This window comes from Nerophis ophidion, unplaced genomic scaffold (assembly GCF_033978795.1).
Source record: "Nerophis ophidion isolate RoL-2023_Sa unplaced genomic scaffold, RoL_Noph_v1.0 HiC_scaffold_38, whole genome shotgun sequence".
In the NCBI taxonomy this organism is placed as follows: Eukaryota; Metazoa; Chordata; class Actinopteri; order Syngnathiformes; family Syngnathidae; genus Nerophis; species Nerophis ophidion.
In genome coordinates, this window is record NW_026906960.1 from 243828 (window position 1) to 264748 (window position 20921).

A 20921-nucleotide genomic window follows, 5' to 3' on the forward strand; every position below is an offset into this window, starting at 1 on the left:
TATTTGGACCAGGGTTGTACAGCAAGGGGAGAGCGAACAGCGTTGGCAGGTAGTGTTGCAACTTTGCGTTTGACCCTCTGATGTTCTGTGTACATACACTCTGTCCTCCTCCTGTCTAGGCCTGCTGTGTGTGTGTGTGTGTGTGTGTGTGTGTGTGTGTGTGTGTGTGTGTGTGTGTGTGTGTGTGTGTGTGTGTGTGTGTGTGTGTGTGTGTGTGTGTGTGTGTGTGTGTGTGAACAGAACATCAATTTCCACACTTCTATTAGCTCCAGGTCCAGGGGACCCCGAACATCCTATATGTAACAGAAATGTGTAGGGGGGTGTATGGTGTGTGTTCATTAAATATGTATTCTGATATATGTTCTTCACAGAAAATGAGCCAAAGCCAGTGAGTCTCAGTTTGGAAAATTCATTAATTGTATTATTTTTCTTTTAATAAACATTAAAAACGGGTCCCACAGAGCCGAACACCACACAAGGGTTAAGAAAACTGCTGAAATTATGTATAAAGTAAATAATAATATGCTTCCAGAAGTGGTCCAGAAGATGTTTCAGATGTGAACCAGTAAATATGAACTAAGAGGGATTTATGAGTACTCAAAAGCAAATGTATCAACAAATGTAAAACAAATATATACACCATATAATGTTAATCTATAACATCAATAATAATTAAAAATGATTTCTGAATATCTCTATACACATATAAAAGTATTTTGTCCTGTTTATTCTCACCTTTACAGTCAAAGTGTTGTTTATTTTTGAATAAAGTACACAATGTTGTATATTAATAGGTTGATTGGCAACACTAAATGGTCCCTAGTGTGTGAATGTGAGTGTGAATGTTGTCTGTCTATCTGTGTTGGCCCTGTGATGAGGTGGCGACTTGTCCAGGGTGTACCCCGCCTTCCGCCCGATTGTAGCTGAGATAGGCGCCAGCGCCCCCCGCGACCCCGAAAGGGAATAAGCGGTAGAAAAAGGAAGGATGGATGTATGGATGTTGTATATTAAAACATGTACTTGACTTAAAAATGCAAAATATCTAATTTATAAATGTTAGGATCTATGTGCTGATTTTGTTAGAAAGTCAAAGTCTGGACAGTTTATTTCAAATCCTGCAGTTTCATTTGCTGCTGCTGTTCTCACCAGCACACTTGTGTTTCTTACACTGCTACTTAGAAGACAATCCATCCATTCATCCATTTCCTACCGCTTATCCCCCTTTGGGGTCGCGGGGGGAGCTGGTGCCTATCTCAGCTACAATCGGGCAGAAGGCAGTGTACACCCTGGACAAGTTGCCACTTCATCACAGGGCCAACACAGATAGACAGACAACATTCACACACTAGGGACCATTTAGTGTTGCCAATCAACCTATCCCCAGGTGCATGTCTTTGGAGGTGGGAGGAGCCTATCCCCAGGTGCATGTCTTTGGAGGTGGGAGGAGCCTATCCCCAGGTGCATGTCTTTGGAGGTGGGAGGGGCCTATCCCCAGGTGCATGTCTTTGGAGGTGGGAGGGGCTTATCCCCAGGTGCATGTCTTTGGAGGTGGGAGGAGCCTATCCCCAGGTGCATGTCTTTGGAGGTGGGAGGGGCCTATCCCCAGGTGCATGTCTTTGGAGGTGGGAGGAGCCTATCCCCAGGTGCATGTCTTTGGAGGTGGGAGGGGCCTATCCCCAGGTGCATGTCTTTGGAGGTGGGAGGAGCCTATCCCCAGGTGCATGTCTTTGGAGGTGGGAGGAGCCTATCCCCAGGTGTATGTCTTTGGAGGTGGGAGGAGCCTATCCCCAGGTGCATGTCTTTGGAGGTGGGAGGAGCCTATCCCCAGGTGATTGCCTTTGGAGGTGGGAGGGGCCTATCCCCAGGTGCATGTCTTTGGAGGTGGGAGGAGCCTATCCCCAGGTGTATGTCTTTGGAGGTGGGAGGGGCCTATCCCCAGGTGCATGTCTTTGGAGGTGGGAGGAGCCTATCCCCAGGTGCATGTCTTTGGAGGTGGGAGGGGCCTATCCCCAGGTGCATGTCTTTGGAGGTGGGAGGAGCCTATCCCCAGGTGTATGTCTTTGGAGGTGGGAGGGGCCTATCCCCAGGTGCATGTCTTTGGAGGTGGGAGGAGCCTATCCCCAGGTGCATGTCTTGGGAAATGTCACACTTGCCACTGACAGTTTGTGTTTTAGTTTCTCCTCTATGTGTTTAGAATATCCTGTCCTTAGTTCCTGTCAGCACTCTTATTTTGGTCCAGCTTCCTGTTTGTCTCCCTGTGTGCTGTTTTTCCCTCAGCTGCGGCTGATTGGCACCTGGCTACACCTGGCTACAATCAGCCCGCTCCTATTTTACCTGCTTTTTTCCTCCAGTCAGTGCTGAATTATTGCCGTTGCCACATGTCGCACTTGTCTTTGCTACCTGTCGTATCTTGTCTTGTCCATGCAGCGTTGCTGTAAGCTATGTTTGATTGCGGTTTTTAGCTTACTGCCTTTTGTTCCCTGCTTCCAGTTTGTTTTTTAAGTACAAGTACGACTTCTGTTTTCCATGCTAAATTTCCTTTTTGTTTTCTAGCTCCCATGCTAGCTCTCTTGGGTTGTTATCCTCCCATGTGGGTGCTTTTTGTTTGTACCCTTTGTTTGGTTTTGTTCTAGTATTTTATATTAAAACCATGTTTCCTTATTCAATGCCTGACTCCGTCTCCGCATCATGGGGTTCGTCAACAACAAACTTTGACAGGAAGTGGGAGGAAGCCGGAGTACCCAGAGGGAACCCACGCATTCACGGGGAGGACATGCAAACTTCACACAGAAAGATCCCGAGCCCGGGATTGAACACAGGACTACTCAGGACCTTTGTATTGTGAGGCAGACACACTCACCCCTCTGCCACAGTGAAGCCTAGAAGAGAATCTTTCACCACACACACTGCAACTCAACACTTACTTACCAGTGTGTATTCTCATGAGACTTTTCAAAAGCAGACTTTGTATAAAACTTTGACAATATATGTATAATGTAGCCTGCATGTTACTTAAGTAAAGCACTGTACAAGTATTAAGTAAACAATGAATTATATAACTGGGCTACATCCGAAGAAACTCAATTCAGCTCTAGGAATGGAGAGTAATGAAGACTGAACACAGGTTTTATGTTTAAATGGTACCAAATTATATTAAAGAATTATAGGGAAAATAAACAACAACAAAAAGACATGTAAATTGGAATGGCCATTCACATTTTCAACATACATTACAGAACGTTCAATATTTACAATGTGATACAGTACTTGATTCAGTCCTTGTTTTTACCAAAGAGGGTATAGGCGCAACACGACACTTCATTAAACGACCTCGCAAAGTCCACGTTGTGGTGGCAGTGTCCAGAGGGGTTTTAGTGAAGGTAACGGGGTAAATGTGAAAGTTCAGGAGGACAGAAATGAACACGTTGCGTTATGGAAAACCAAAGGGAAAAAACAGAGCGGCTGCTGAGGAGCCTCCTAGCCGCCCGGGGCTCGGTTGGGTGGATTCAGTTGGGTTGGTTCAGTTCCAGGCATAAAGCTTCAGGCTCTAGCTCGCCATCCAACTTGGCCAATTCCGCAGATAAATCACACTTAAACACTCTCGCACGACGACCCACGGCTTCAGTAGTTGGCTCCTGCAGCAACGTCTCTCTCGCTCTTCCTGGAAGCAGCCCACTACTGGATTTTATGCTTCCCGCAATAGGTCACATGACTGCGTGACGCAATGACGCACGAGGTCACGTGACCGCGTGACGCAATGACGCACGCAAAGACACGAAAATAAATAGGATATTTAAGTAAAATGATATTTAAATAGAAAGATATTTAATTAGAAATAATATTCAATGGGGTTTTGAGAGGATATTTAAATACAATTATTTAAATAGGAAGATTTAATTACAAACAATATTCAATGGGGTTTTAAAAGGATATTTAAATGAGGATATTTAATGGGGTTTTGTCACCCAGGTTACAATAAGGTATGTCTCCAGTGTGTGTTCTCATGGCTACTTTCAATGTGCTTTTTCACACAAACGCTTTAACACATTCTGAGCAGGAAAAAGGTTTTTCTCCAGTGTGTGTTCTCATGTGTACTTTCAAAGTGCTTCATTGTACAAAAGCTTCACCACATTCTTAACAGTGAAAAGGTTTTTTATTCATTGTGTATTCTCATATGTGCTTTGAAATGGTCCCTTCGGGTAAAATCTTTACCGCAGATTGAACATAAAAATGTTTTTTCTCCAGTGTGTATTCTCATGTGTGCTTTGAAATGGTCACTTCGAGTAAAAGCTTTACCACACATTGAACATGAAAAAGGTTTTTCTCCTGTGTGTCTTCTAATGTGTGCTTTGAAAAGGTGCCTTTGAGTAAATCCTTTACCACAGATTGAACATGAAAAAGGTTTTTCTCCAGTGTGTGTTTTTGTGTGGTTTACCAAATGTCCCTTCTGGGAGAATCCTTTGCCACAAACTGAGCATATGAATGTTTTTTCTCCAGTGTGTATTCTCATGTGTCTTTTTAACTCTGCTTTTCGCGCAAATCTTTTACAGCATTCTGAGCAAGTAAAGGGTTTTTCTCCAGTGTGTATTCTCTTGTGTGTGTTCAAATGTTGCCTATGAGTAAAATCGTTACCGCAGATTGAACATGAAAAAGGTTTTTCTCCAGTGTGTGTTCTCATGTGTCTTTTCAAATCGTACCTCTGAGTAAAATCTTTACCGCAGATTGAACATGAAAAAGGTTTTTCTCCAGTGTGTGTTCTCATGTGTCTTTTCAACTTACTAGGAGATTTAAATGTTTTGTGACAGAGAGAACAAGTGAAGTGAGTGTTGTCAGTGTGACATGTCTTATCATCTTTAGAGTCTTCATCATCAGTGTCAGGAGAGTGTGACGTTGTGTCCTCACTATCTGATAGTGGAGCTAAGAGCTTGTCTGCTTGTGATCCTCCACAGTGGTCTCCATCAGCTTCTGTTGTCATGTGTTGTGTTGAGCTGCTGCTTGGAGGCTCCCCCCCTCCCCTCTCCTCACTTTCACCTTTCACCTCATCATCTTCACTCTTCACAGGGACACCAGTCACTGGGAACTCCTCCAACCATTTAGACTGACTGATGCCCTCTTCCTCCTCTTCCTCTTTAATGTAAGGGGTCACTGGGTCCTCCTCTTCCTCCTTAGAGTGAGGGGTCAGTGGATCCACCACTTCCTTTTCAAAATGGGGTGTCTGTGGGTCCTCCTCTTCCTCTTTAAAAATGGGGGTCTGTAGGTATTCCTCTTCCTTCTTAATGTGGAAGGGCTGTGGCTCCTCCGTCTGCATCCTGAAGCTGCACTTCTGTTGCTCAGGGTGAAGATGTTCTTCACAGACGTCTGCAAGACAAACACAGCATCTCTGCTCAGTCACACAACGCATTCAGTACTTTTACATGCACTTAGGAAAAACAAGTTATTGTAAGAACTGTCTTGAAATCTCAGTGACGCACAAACACGCTGCTCTTAACAACATTATTCACAGGAAAAGAAAAACAAACCAGGACAACAGGACTTTTTACTGTGGATAGACGATATGGTTCAAATTAGATTTTGCGATTAAATTACTTCATATAGAATTACTAATAGAACTATCTTAAAACAGGTTACACAGGCTCCTAATTTAGTTGCTGAAATATGCAGTGAAATAATACATAATTTCCAGTATTTTTTTTCCTCGAATAAAGTAACCAGATATGTCTCCCGGCTGGCCTGGGAACGCCTCGGGATCCCCCGGGAAGAGCTAGACGAAGTGGCTGGAGATAGGGAAGTCTGGGCTTCCCTGCTTAGGCTGCTGCCCCCGCGACCCGACCTCGGATAAGCGGAAGATGATGGATGGATGGATGGATGGATGGATGGGTTCGATAAAATAATACAATTAGAAATGACACAATATGTTACTGCATATGTCAGCTGCCAAATTAGGAGCTTTTGTAACCCGCTTTGAAATTATTCTATTATCAATCATATAAAAAAATTATATATTGTGACATATATTGTAATTAGGATATAGATTTGAGGTCATATCGCCCATACCAAACATTGGCTCCCCGAGTCATTTTGTTTGGCCCACCAAATATATGTAATTTTAATATTCTTCAGATGTGTGTGTATGTTTAAAATGTGGGACTACTGTTCTACATCACGTGGAAGTGTCATGTCATGGGGATGGTGTGCTTTTAACTAAGGGTGTGACAATGAACATGATTCTTACACATGTGTGTACTTCATGTGTATATGAATGTACTTTCCCTTGTGTGCTTCGTTTGACTGTAACTTCATAGTGGATAATATCTATAAACAACCTCAATTGTTTTACATCTTTAATTTGAAGGACTGTTTACTTATCTGACAAACTCAAAGGAAACTGCACTTTTTTAAAATGTCGCCTGTCATTCACAATCCTTATGTGAGACATATTTTTTAAATATTTATGAATTCTAATTAGTAAATAAACATGAGCAGAAATCAACTAATATTGGAGTCAATGGGAGCTCCTCTATTAGACCCACAAAGTCCTCCAAAAAACATCCAGAAACTGCCAACTATACTCATTTTACATTTTGTGACCTGAATATTAACCAAGTATTAGTGATATTGTTATTATAAGCGCTAACGTTAAAGACCTACTGAAAGCCACTACTACCCACCACGCAGTCTGAAAGTTTATATATCAATGATGAAATATTAACATTGCAACACATGCCAATACGGCCACTTTAGTTGACTAAATTGCAATTTTAAATTTCCCGCGGAGTGTCTTGTTGAAAACGTCGCGGAATGATGACGTGTGCGCGTGACGTCACGGACTGTCAGGAAATATTAGCTTAGCATAACACACAGCTAAAAGTCGTCTCTTTTCATCGCATACTTACACAGTAATTTGGACATCTGTGTTGCTGAATCTTTTGCAATTTTTTCAATTAATAATGGAGACTATAAAGAACAGTGCTGTTGGTGGAAAGCGGTGTATTGCACCTTTGTTTTTAACACAGAGCGGTCAAGCGAACATGTTTCTCTACGTCAACCAGCATGTTTTTGGATGGGAAAATTGTGATATATATCTTACCGGAGACATCATTATTCGTCCTCCTGCAGTAGCTGTTTAAAAGGCAGCTGTGAGCTTGGCTCCTCGGCTTCTCTTTAAGACACTGGGTGTTCACCGCAGCCATCCGACCTCGAGGTATGTCTTTACAATCTCACTAAAACACTATTAAAAAATAAGCAGATAAGGGATCTTCCAGAATTATCCTAGTAAATGTGTGTAATTACATCTGAAACGCTCACAATGCCGCTGCCCGGAGCCGTCGCTTTTTATTTTATTTTATAAAAAAAAAAAATTCTAGTCTTTCGCTATCAATATCATCATCCACAAATCTTTCATCCTCGCTCAAATTAATGGGGAAATTGTCGTTTTCTAGGTCCGAATAGCTCTTGCCGCTGGATGCTCCCATTATAAACAATGTGAGGACGTGAGGAGCCCTTACCCTTGTGAAGTCATCGTCTGCGACTTCCGGTAAAGTCAAGGCTTTTTTATCAGCACCAAAAGTTGCGAACTTTATCGTCGATGTTCTCTACTGAATCCTTTCAGCGAAAATATGGCAATATTGCGAAATGATCAAGTATGACACATAGAATGGACCTACAATCCCCGTTTAAATAACAAAATCTAATTTCAGTAGGCCTTTGAGGACCTACTTTTAGCGGCGCATAGATCACAGAAGTAACTAGCTTATGCTGCTATATTGACATACTGAGCTGCTTTCTCGCCTCTAAGAGGGTGAAAGCTAATTCTACATTATAAATCATGCTTCTCACTTATGTAGTAGAAGGTTGTGGACATAAACCGAGAACTTGGTCAACTCTGACATCCAACTTAGACCTGGAGATGGCAAGAAAGATTCGAAAATACGCTATTTTGCACCCACCCTTTTTTAACCATTTGTGAGGATTAATTCTTCATCTAAACGGGAAGATATGAACATACCATCAGTCGGCATCCCACTGAGAGCAGACATTGTATGCTTAAAATGAGAAAGATATGTAAATATGACATGTTATTAAGTGTGTGACTACATTACATATATACTTACAGTGTGTATTTAAAGGGGAACATTATCACAATTTCAGAAGGGTTAAAACCAATAAAAATCAGTTCCCAGTGGCTTATTTTATTTTTGGAAGTTTTTTCAAAATTTTACCTATCACGCAATATCCCAAAAAACAGCTTTAAAGTGCATGATTTTAACCGTCGTTATATCCGCCTGTCCATTTTCCTGTGACGTCACTGCGTGAAGCCAATACAAACAAACATGGCGGATAGAACAGAAAGCGACATTAGCTCGGATTCAGACTAAGATTTCAGCGGTTTAAGCGATCCAACAGATTACGCATGTATTGAAACGGATGGTTGGAGTGTGGAGGCAGATAGCGAAAAAGAAATAGAAGAAGAAACTGAAGCAATTGGGCCATATCACGACAGACATCGGCAACGAGGACGAATTCGGCGATCGCCTTCTAACCAACGATTGCATCTTTTGACCACTGGTGCAACTTGAATCCGTCAATTGGTATGTACTTGTTTGGCATTAAATGTGGGTGGAGCGAAAGGCTGGATGCAAATATAGCTACAAATGAGGCATAATGATGCAATATGTACATACAGCTAGCCTAAATAGCATGTTAGCATCGATTAACTTCCAGTCATACCGTGAGCAAATATTTCTGATTAGCACATAAGTCAATAACATCAACAAAACTCAACTTTGTGATTTCGTTGACTTTATCATTGTAAATGCATCTGCTTTGAGTGTCGCAGTATATCCACACATCTCTGTGCCATCTCTGTCGTAGCATCGCTATCGTCGGTAAGGTGTGCAGAACAAACGAGGGACTTTCGCATCTTTTGACCACTGGTGCAACTTGAATCCGTCCATTGGTATGTGTTTGTTTGGCCTTAAATGTGGGTGGAGGGAAAGGCTGGATGCAAATAAAGCTACAAATAAGGCATAATGATGCAATATGTACATACAGCTAGCCTAAAGAGCATGTTAGCATCGATTAGCTTCCAGTAATATGTCTGATTAGCACACTCCACGTAAGTCAGCTGGTGTTGTTACACCCTCCAACAACACACCGACGAGGCATAATGTCTCCAAGGTACGGAAAACAGTCGAAAAAACGGAAAATAACAGAGCTGATTTGACTTGGTGTGTGTAATGTGTTTGAGAAAATGGCTGATTGCTTCCCGTTGTGACGTCACGGGTGAAAGGTCATTGCTCCGACAGCGTTTAAATCGCCAAATCCACCCTTTTAGAGTTCGGAAATCGGTTAAAAAAACATATGTTCTTTTTTCTGCAACATCAAGGTATATATTGACGCTTACATAGGTCTGCTGATAATGTTCCCCTTTAAAATGTTAAAGGTGGATTTAAAGGCCTACTGAACGCCACTACTAGCGACCACACAGTCTGATAGTTTATATATCAATGATGAAATATTAACATTGCAACACATGCCAATACGGCCGCTTTAGTTTACTAAATTGCAATTTTAAATTTCCCGCGGAGTTTCTTGTTGAAAACGTCGCGGAATGATGACGCGTGCGCGTGACGTCCCGGGTTGGAGGGGACATATTAGCGCAGCACCATTTGCGGGCTGAAAGTCGTCTCTTTTCATCACGCAATTAAACAGTATTCTGGACATCTGTGTTGCTGAATCTTTTGCAATTTGTTCAATTAATAATGGAGAAGTCACAGTAGAAAGATGGAGGTGGGAAGCTTTAGCCTTTAGCCACACAAACACACGGCTTTACTATGGATCAGAACGGTCAAGCGAACATGGATCCCGACCACTTGTCAACCGGCAGGTTTCGCTGAGAAAATTGTGATAAAAACTCTCCTCTTACTGTAGATCAGCTGAGCTTGCGCCGTCCATGCAGCTGCCGTCAACTTCCCTCAGAGCCTGACGTCAAGACACCCGTGGACACACCCCTCCGACTATCAGGTACTATTTAACTCACTAAAACACTAGCAACACAATAGAAAGATAAGGGATTTCCCAGAATTATCCTAGTAAATGTGTCTAAAAACATCTGAATCCATCCCAATGCAATCGCCTTTTATTTTAACTTATTTTATTTTTTTTTTTTCTAGTCCTTCGCTATCAATATCATCATTCACGAATCTTTCATCCTCGCTCAAATTAACGGGGAAATAGTCGTTTTCTCGGTCCGAACTGCTCTTGCTGCTGGAGGCTCCCATTAAAAACAATGTGAGGACGCGAGGAGCCCTCACACTTGTGACATCATCGTCTGCGACTTCCGGTAAAGGCAAGGCTTTTTTGTCAGCACCAAAAGTTGCAAACTTTATCGTGGATGTTCTCTACTAAATCCTTTCAGCAAAAATATGGCAATATCGCGAAATGATCAAGTATGAAACATAGAATGGACCTGCTATCCCCGTTTAAATAAGAAAATCTCATTTCAGTAGGCCTTTAAGATGTTATTTAGAGCACTTTGAAAGCAGAATAGAGCGGCTACCAATGACTCAATTGCTCAAGGTTTATTTTCTATTTAGGATGCATTAACCATCGACCTGCTCAGTGGCCTTTTGGTTAGAGTGTCTGCCCTGAGACTGGAAAGTCATGAGTTCAAACCCTGGCCGAGTCATACCAAAGACTATAAAAATGGGACCCATTGCCTCCTTGCTTGGCACTCAGCATCAAGGGTTGGGGGTTAAATCACCAAATGTTTCCTGAGCGCGGCCACCGAGGAGCTTTTAACTACCTCGGCGACCTCGGCCCAAGAAATAGGAGAGCCCACCACAGATTTTCCAGGAACTGCTTCCTCATACGAAGATGTGTTGGTGGGATTGAAGAGGTCTTCTAAGTATTCCCTCCACTGATTAACAACAGCCGCAGTAGAGGTCAGCAGCAAACCATCCTCACCATACACGGTGTTGACAGTGTACTGCTTCCCACCCTGAAGCGGCGGATGGTGGACCAGAATTGCTTCGAAGCCGCCCGGAACTCGTTTTCCATGGCTTCCCCAAACTCCTCCCATGTCCGAGTTTTTGCCTCCGCGACCGCTGAAGCCGCACTTCGCTTTGCCAGTCGGTACCTGTCCACTGCTTCTGGAGTCCCATGAACCAAAAGGACCCGATAGGACTCTTTATTCAGCTTGATGGAATCCCTCACTGCTGGTGTACACCAGCGGGTTCTAGGATTACCGCCACGACAGGAACCAACCACCTTGCGGCCACAGCTCCAATCAGTCGCCTCGACAATAGAGGCACGGAATATGGTCCACTCGGACTCAATATCCACTGCCTCCCTCGTGACATGTTCAAAGTTCTTCCAGAGGTGGGAATTGAAACTCTCTCTGACAGGAAACTCTTCTAGGCGTTCCCAGCAGACCCTCACAAGCTCACCACAAGGTGGTGATTGGTAGAAAGCTCTGCCCCTCTCTTCACCAGAGTGTCCAAAACATGAGGCCGCAAATCCGATGACACAACTACAAAGTCAATCATGGAACTGCGGCCGAGGATGTCCTGGTGCCAAGTGCACATATGGACACCCTTATGTTTGAACATGGTGTTTGTCATGGACAATCCGTGACAATCCGATAACAAAGCACCACTTGGGTTCAGATCCGGGCGGCCATTTTTCCCAAGCACGCCTCTCCAGGTTTCACTGTCGTTGCCAACATGAGCGTTGAAGTCCCCCAGCAGAACAAGGGAATCAGCGAGGGAGCACTCTCCAGTATTCCCTCAAGGGAATCCAAAAAGAGTGGGTACTCTGAGCTGCTGTTTGGTGGCTAAGCACAAACAACAGTCAGGACCCGTCCCCCCACCCGAAGCCATGATGTTGTGTGCCAGGCTTCACTAATATAAGAGTAGCTATCAGCTGGCAACAACCCTTGACTAGATAAGGTGAGTGCATTATCATCACAAAACTGTATTAGGTGTCTTGCATTATCAGAGCTGCCATCAGAAATATCAGCATTCCAGTCACCGACCACATAAATACACGTACAGTGATTATCCTGTATAAAAGAATTAATAAAAGCAAGTTTAAACATGGATTCATCCTCATTGTCTTTACATTCATACGGAGTGTACACATTGAGAACAATAAACTCCCTATTGTCGGACTTATACTGAACAGCAATACACTTCGAGCCTAATAACACTAATAACTGGATCGTGCTTTTTGTGCCAGAGCACAGCAACACCTCCCGCTATCCTCCCTCATACAATTCCCATTATTAATATAATTCAACAGCCCCAGGTCTTGTTTTGGGAGGAATGTCTCTTGTAAGCCTAACATGTCAAAGTGGAGCAGCAGTTGTCAACAACTACACGCCGAGCCCGGTCCCCGGCGCTGGATATTAGACTTTTGTTTTCTCTTTGGCCTCAGTCTGGATCCCCTCTCCAGGGTCCCAGGCTTAGACTGATTTTTTTCTCACCTCTCCTTCTTTTTACCAGTTTCTCACCTTTTTTTTAAGGGGCGGCGGAAGTTGGCAGACCTGTTCTGTCTCCCTGTAATGTTTGTCTGCTCTTGAATGGGATTGTGCTGAAAATCTTAAATTATCCTCTGAGATTATTAAAGTGTTTCTGATTCTGATTGTGTTTTTATCAGCCATCTTCAAACATAATTAACTTTCCGGTACAATTTCTTAAATTTTGATTCGCCGAAAGTTTTATCAGTCACAAATACTGCCTCAGTTTGCAATCGGTCAACTTTACCGCTAGGAGGCTATTGGAAGAAAGACTTTAGAAAGACAAGAACACTTTGCTAATTAGTACTAATAAACTAGATTGATTGAGACATTGCTGGACAGCAGAGAAGTAACTAAATCCACACAAACGTTGAAATTATTTTTTTAAGATATCTGGCTTGTATTTTAAGTAGGGATATAAATCGTTAGAAATGTATCGATATGATACCCTAATCGATACCAGTATTTGTCGGTACTTTTTTTGGTACTACATGTCATTTGTGGAAATAAAAAAGTGGAAAAAGTCATTTTAAATAGCATTCCTATTAGCACAAGAGGTTGAACACCTCCAACATGATGTTCTGTAACATCTCAGAGCAGGGAAGTCTTTTATCAGCAGCTGTTTATTTGAAGTCTTAAAGAAGTCAACTATGTGTGCAGTGCAAGGTGAAATGCAGTTATGTCATCTTCTTGTCAATAACACACACATCAAACTTTGGTTGCTTCCTTATTTGTCATTATTCAAAGCTGATTGTAATGTGTAGCAGCAGCAGCTGAACTCAATGTGACAACGTGTCATAGTTACCTCAGTCAGCTGGAATTAAAAATACAAATAGTTGTGTCTTTAATCCAGAATTTTCACGGTCCTCATGGACGACATAATTAGGAACCAGTATTAATTAAAAAAATGGTACTTGGTGTACATCTCTTATCTTAACCACTAAACCTTTGAAATATGCTGACATATGTGCTGCTAAGGTAAATAAACAGTAGCCATATTGAATGTTTGCCTTCATTTGACCACGTGAGGTAAGGAGGACGGCCTCTAGGTCACATGGTTACACCCCAGCAATTACACTGTTGATGATTGAAGAGCATTCATTTTTAAATGGTGGTGTTAAAAAGCAAATATATCTCCATCTTTAGTGATAAATGTGTCCCCCGGATGAACATGTGTCACAAACATTGTATTAGATGATATGTGGATGTTGTGCTTACTTGGACTGTGATGAAGCTGTGAGGACTCAGGTGGTTTGTCTTCATGCTCTTCAGTCTTCACAGAGACAACAGTCAGTGGAAACTTGCTGACATCAGCCTCCTCCTGCCCTACAGGACACTCTCCCTCCTCTTCCTCTTTGAAATAAGAGGGCTGTGGCTCATCTTTGTCCCCTTTAAAATGTGAGAGCTGTGGATACTTTACAGTGAAACTGTCCCCCTGCAGATGAGGGAGACATTCTTCTTGGTGTCCAATCAGCTGATGGATGTCTACAGGACACAAACAAAACACATTTTAACTCCTACATGCTAAATATTAAATTGTACATGAAATATAGGGCTGTGGCTAATGAAAATTGTATTAATCAAGTGTTCTAATGGAAATGTTTCCGATTAGTTGAGTAACTGGAAAAAACAGTGTTGCTTGGTTAAAGACAAATTTAAGCGACTATAAGACATTTCATTTAATAATGAACGGCCAATTGGTTTGAGATGGTATGAGATCAAGATGTCATCTTTAGAGCAGGCTTTGTTTTTTTGACAATCACAGCCACGTTAAAAAGTTAAAGTACCAATGATTGTCACACACACACTAGGTGTGGGGAGATTATTCCCTGCATTTGGCCCATCACCCTTGATCACACCCTGGGAGGTGAGGGGAGCAGTGAGCAGCAGCGGTGGCCACGCCCGGGAATAACTTTTATGGTGATTAAACCCCGATTACAACCCTTGATGCTGAGTGCAAGGCAGAGAAGTAATGGTCCCATTTTTATAGTATTTGGTATGACTGGGTTGGGGTTTGAACTCACAACCTACCGATCTCAGGGAGGGTGCACCGACATGAAGGAAATAACAGGTCAGTATGCTTTGACACACATATATAACTTGTCAAACCTGCCAGCTAGCAGGCTAGGTTTACGGCATCAGTAACCATGGTAACTGACTCTGACTTTGTCTTACCTCTCTTATTTTTGGAGGTAAAACTCTCGAGCTTTACATACTCAGGACTTTGCACTTAACCTGCTCTCTGGAATATTCCCCCGGTGACTGTGTGAGATTTGTGTAAACATGTTGATACACATTGTTACAAACATCAACCTCTCATAAATATTGTGTGTCTGGCACTGTCTCGTTTTTATGAACAATGTAAAACAATTAGTGCATCATCCTCACATAACAATTCATCTTCCTGTAGACAATTTATTGAAGAATAGTGTTAATAATGAAATATAAAGTTATTAAAGATGTGAGAGTAAGAAGTAAACAAACCTGTTCTGTGTAACACAACTTGATGTTTTTCATGTTGTCGCTCCTTCTCCTCTTTTGTTGGACAAAGTTCCTCCTCGTACTCTGCTATGGTTCTTTGGCACATTTTCACACAATCACAACACTTTACACTCACACTTGATCTCTACTTAGTGATGTGTTTTGATCACTTCCGCCTCTCTTTGTTAGCAGCTAACAAGCTAAGCTAAATAGCAGGCTAAGCTAGCTCGAGAAGCATCAAAGTGCGCTCAGACTAATATAACCGGATGCAAACAGTTATTAACGATGTTTACTCTATTTACTAGAGTCTAATAAAGGACATATATGTGTACATGGAGACACAGATTAAGAACATTGAACTGTGACGACTGCAATAACGTCTTCACCGTCAGACGCCATCTTGCTTTATCCTCGCCGTGATTGGTTCGCGCGCAGTGTTGTCAGATCTCGCGAGAGAAACAAGTAACCAGCTCTTTTCCAAATCTCGCGAGAGAAATAAGTACAACCAGTTTCCCACAACGGTAAAACTATTTTATTATATACTATTTACTTATTGTGAAAATAAAAGTAAACCTGTCGATTTCAAAATTTCTAAACAAAGACATACAACTTGTTTTCGTAAAAATATTCAAATATTTAACAATGTATTGGAATTTAATTTTCCTAGTAGACATAACAGTTTGACAGCATTCTCGAATGGAACATTCTGGAGAACCATCCTGGATTTATTTGGATAGAAATGAATTACAAAGGTAAACTTTTGAATGATTTAACTTCATTTGTGATGATTTATCTCTTATGGTCAGTCCATTTTTTTCCCAAATTTAATTTGAGGGAAGTTGTCACCACCTGCTGCCACCTTGTGGTTTGTATTGTCAGTTTTCCTCTTTTGGTGCAGTTGACCTTGTTCTTACATTTCTCCTTCCTCCTAAAGTCCCTGTGTTGCCCTTGTGGGCGGAGTTGTGGGACGTGCACAGCTGCCTCCGATTGACCCTGGTGCTACTTAAGCAGCACATTGACAGCTGGATGGCACTCAGCGAATCCACATCATGCCAGTTGATTCTATGCTTTGAGTATTTTGCTACCTTGGCCATTCCCAGTGCCATCCATCTTGGTGTTGTTGTGTATTGTGCACGTCTTGTAACTCCAAACCAAGTTTAGTTCATTTTTGTATATATGTATCTTTTATTTTGTCCACAATACACATTTTGTCTTCTCTCTTTCGCACCGTCGCTTTTTGTTTCCTCCTGTTTGGATTGTTTTTGTGAGTAGATTTCCGCAGTAAAAAATGTGTTTTACTCAGCGTCCTGCACATCCTTGGGTTCCTCTTTGCAGTGTTGAACAGCACTCTGACAGAAGGAGTTTCTCCAAAACACAACACCCTTTGGCGGACAAGTTTGTGATTAAATGCTATACATAAAAAATGAAAGGGACAAGCGGTAGAAACAATGGATGGATTGACTTTTATTGACTTTTCCCTAACAATCCAAACTTCCCCATGTTTTCTGAAATTGATAATGTTTGAGGGATTCTAAAAAAGGGGGAACAAAATCATAAACAACTTTTTTTTTAAATTGTCATGTGTAGTTTTTAAAAAAAATAAGAAATGTAGATTATTAAAAACAAAACTATCCTTCATAACCTTCCACATATAATGTTGCCATTTTCTCTAACCTACATATTGCATAAAGGGGACATACATATAAAACAATATTCATATTACAAAAGGGAGAAATAAAGATAATTAAAAGAATGGATTATTGAGAGCCAACAAATGATTCATAAAGTCACACATTTTAAAAGTAAATGATATTGTATAAAAGACAACTGTTTAAATGATGTATAAAGTAAATAATAATATGTTTCCAGAAGTGGTCCAGAAGATGTTTCAAGTGTGAACCACTAAATTTGAATTAAGAGGGATTTATGTGTACTCAAAAGCAAAGGTATGAACACATGTAAAACAAATATGTACATCATATAAAGGAGTTACTCTACAACATCATTAAAAATCAAACATGATTTCTGAATATCTCTATACACATAAAAAGTATTCGTAACATGTTTGGTCCTGTTTATTCTCACCTTTACAGTCAAAGTGTTGTGTTCATTTTTAAATAAAAGTACCCAATGTTGTATATTAAAACATGTCCTTGACTGAAAAAAGCAATAATCTGAAATATCTAATCTATAAATGTTAGAATCTATGTGCTGATGTTGTTACAAAGTCGAAGTTAAGATTTGACAGTTTATTTCAAATCCTGCAGTTTCATTTGCTGCTGCTGTTCTCACCAGCACACTTGTGTTTCTTACACTGCTACTTAGAAGACAATCTTTCACCACACACACTGCAACTCAACACTTTCTCTCCTGGGTGTCTTCTCATGAGTCTATTCAAAATACGGACTTTGTATACAACTTTTACAACACACTGAACATGTTTAAGGTTTGTCTGCAGTGTGTCTTGTCATGTGTGCTTTGAAATGGTGCATTTGAGTAAAATCTTTACTGCAGATTGAACATGAAAAAGGTTTTTCTCCAGTGTGTATTCTCATGTGTCTTTTCAAATGCATACTTTGTATAAAACTTCTACAACATACTGAACAAGTATAAGGTTTTTCACTAGTGTGTGTACTCATGTGTATTTTCAAATGCATACTTTGTATAAAACTTCTACAACATACTGAACAAGTATAAGGTTTTTCACCAGTGTGTGTACTCATGTGTATTTTCAAGTAGTTCTTTCGAGCAAAATATTTACCGCATATTGAACATGAAAAAGGTTGTTCTCCAGTGTGTATTCTCATGTGTTTTTTGAAATGGTCCCTTCGAGTAAATTCTTTACCGCAGATTGAACATGAAAAAGGTTTTTCTCCAGTGTGTGATCTCATGTGTACATTTAAACGTTCATTTCTTACAAAACTTTTACCACATTCTGAGCAGGAAAACGGTTTTTCTCCTGTGTGTGTTCTCATGTGTACTTTTAAACTTTGATTTTTTCCAAAACTTTTACCACATTCTGAGCAGGAAAAAGGTTTTTCTCCAGTGTGTATTCTCATGTGTATTTTCAAAATGTATCTTTGAGTAAAATCTTTACCGCAGATCGAACACAAAAAATGTCTTTCTCCAGTGTGTCTTCTCATGTGTTCTTTCAGAAGACTTGGGTATTTAAAAGTTTTGTGAGAGTGAGAAGATGTGAAGTGAGTGTTGTCAGTGTGACATGTCTTATCATCTTTAGAGTCTTCATCATCAGTGTCAGGAGAGTGTGACGTTGTGTCCTCACTATCTGATAGTGGAGCTAAGAGCTTGTCTGCTTGTGATCCTCCACAGTGGTCTCCATCAGCTTCTGTTGTCATGTGTTGTGTTGAGCTGCTGCTTGGAGGCTCCCCCCCTCCCCTCTCCTCACTTTCACCTTTCACCTCATCGCCTTCACTCTTCACAGGGACACCAGTCACTGGCATCTTGGTGACATCAACCTCCTCCAGTCCTTCAAGATGCTCTCCCTGCTGACTGGTGCTGTGTTCCTCCTCTTCCTCTTTAATGTGAGGGGTCAGTGGGTCCTCCTCTTCCGCCTTAATGTGAGGGCTCAGTGGATCCACCGCTTCCTTTTTAAAATGTGGTGTCAGTGGTTCCTCCATCTCCTCTTTAAAAAAGGGTAGCCATTGGTGTTCCTCTTCATTTTTAAAATGGGGGATCAGTGGGTATTCCTCCTCCGCCTTAATGTGAGGGGTCTGTGGATCCACTGCTTCCTTTTTAAAATGGGGTGTCAGTGGGTCCTCCTCTTCCTCTTTAAAATGGGGGATTAGTGGGTGTTCCTCTTCATTTTTAAAATGGGGGATCAGTGGGTATTCCTCTTCCTTCTTAATGAGGTTGTGCTGTGGCTCCTCCGTCTGCATCCTGAAGCTCCACTTCTGTTGCTCAGGGTGAAGATGTTCTTCACAGATGTCTGCAAGACAAACACAAGTTTGAGAAACATCCATATCTGCTCAGTCACACAATGCATTCAGTACTTTGACATGCACTTAGGAAAAACAAGTTATTGTATGAACTGTCTTGAAATCTCAGTGATGCACAAACACGTTACTCTTTACAACATTTTTCACAGGAAAAGAAAAACCAACTAGAACAACAGGACTTTTTACTATGGATAAACGATTTGGTTTAAAATTGATTTTACGATATATTATTTCATATTGAATTACTAATAGAACCATTTTAAAACAGGCTACAGAGTCTCCTAATTTAGTTGTTGAAATATGCAGTAAAATATTACATCATTTCCAGTATTATTTTCTCAAATAAAGTAACCAGATATTAACAGTAAATAAACAAGTACATTAAAAATATTTTTTTCAACAAAATAATACAATTATAAATGATACAATATGTTACTGCATATGTCAGCTGCCAAATTAGGAGCTTTTGTAACCCGCTTTAAAATTCTTCTAGTATCAATTATACACCAAATTATATATCGTGACATGTATTGTAATTAGGATATAGATTTGAGGTCATATCGCCCATACCAAACATTGGTTCGCCAAGACATTTTGTTTGGCCCACCAATTTTATTTTTTAATATTCTTCAGATGTGTGTGTATGTCTAAAATGTGGGACTACTGTTCTACATCACGTGGAAGTGTCATGTCATCGGGATGGTGTGTTTTCAACTAAGGGTGTGACGATACGGTCAGCTCACCAAAGGATACTCGATATTGGCTTTAGGAGAACAAGACAATATTTTGGTGTTTAACATGATTCTTACACGTGTGTGTACTTCATGTGTATATGAATGTACTTTCCCTTGTGTGCTTAGTTTGACTGTAACTTCATAGTGGATAATATCTATAAACAACCTCAATTGTTTTAATTTGAACGACTGTTTACTTATCTGACAAATTCAAAGGAAACTGCACTTTTTCAAAGTGTTGCCTATCATTCACAATCCTTATGTAAGACATTTGTTTCAAACTTTTATAAATTTAATTATTAAATAAACGTGAGCAAAAATCAGCTAACATTTGAGTCAATGGGAGCTCCTCTATTAGACCCACAAAGTCCTCCAAAAAAACTGCCAACAATACACCATTTACATTTTGTGACCTGAATATTAACCAAGTATTAGTGATATTGTTATTATAAGCGCTAATATTAAGGACCTACTTTTAGCGGCGCATTGATCACAGAAGTAACTAGCTTATGCTGCTATATTGACATACTGAGCTGCTTCCTCACCTCTAAGATGGTGAAAGCTAATTCTAGAATATAAATCATGCTTCTCACTTATGTAGTAGAAGGTTGTGGACATAAACCGAGAACTTGGTCAACACTGACATCCAACTTAGACCTGGAGATGGCTAGAAAGATTAAGTAATATGCTCTTTTGCACCCACCCTTTTTAACCGTTTGCGATGATTAATTCTTCATCTAAACGGGAAGATATGAACATCCCATCAGTCGGCATCCCAGTGAAAGCAGACATTGTATGTGTGGAGAGACACAGCCGACGGGCCGACAATGGGCGGAAAGCAGCAGCGCGGGCCCACCTGGAGGCCAGGAGGCGGGGCATGCGGCGGCGAGGAGAGGCATGACACACGCGAAGCGACACTGCAGCGGCAATCTGAGCCAGGTGCGTATATTACACACCTGCTTACAATCTGTCTATCTGCTGCTAGAGTACAAAAAGGGCGAGGGAGGAACGAGCGGGAGAGCAGCACAGAGGAGGAAACAACGGCCAGCAGACGAAGAGCGCAACGACCCACACCGAGAGAGCGATGACGCACCCCCGCAGTGGACGCAAGCCCCGGACGCTGTTTAATATAGATTAGAATAGGCCGTGCAACTAATCATATGTCCTGAGTTCCAGTTGAAAGTGGGTGCAAGTTCATGCCCACGCACACACACTCTTATCGCCCACATTCTT

General features: G+C 41.2%; 3 protein-coding genes across 3 annotated transcripts in view; 1 reads left to right on the forward strand and 2 right to left on the reverse strand.

Moving 5' to 3' along the window:
• The window catches only part of LOC133546700 (gastrula zinc finger protein XlCGF57.1-like), a 237351-nt gene that overhangs the window by 141673 nt on the left and 74757 nt on the right, over positions 1–20921 (forward strand). The gene's annotated exons all lie outside the window — the stretch shown is intronic.
• Positions 3182–5323, reverse strand: LOC133546716 (gastrula zinc finger protein XlCGF8.2DB-like). Its single transcript, XM_061892517.1, has one exon. It carries the CDS (start codon positions 5306–5308, stop codon positions 4154–4156), a length of 1155 nt encoding a protein of 384 aa, XP_061748501.1. The 5' UTR covers positions 5309–5323; the 3' UTR covers positions 3182–4153.
• Positions 17635–20921, reverse strand: part of LOC133546703 (oocyte zinc finger protein XlCOF22-like) — a gene marked incomplete at its 3' end in the record, with an annotated part of 43299 nt that continues 40012 nt past the window's right edge. Inside the window, exon 3 of the mRNA XM_061892499.1 lies at positions 17635–18944. Coding sequence (XP_061748483.1) covers positions 17635–18944 — 1310 coding nt within the window. The remainder of the gene's footprint in view (positions 18945–20921) is intronic.

Coding starts and splice junctions, on each gene's coding strand:
- LOC133546716 (XM_061892517.1), bottom strand. CDS start 5,308: ATGCAGACGGAGGAGCCACAGCCCTTCCACATTAAGAAGGAAGAGGAA.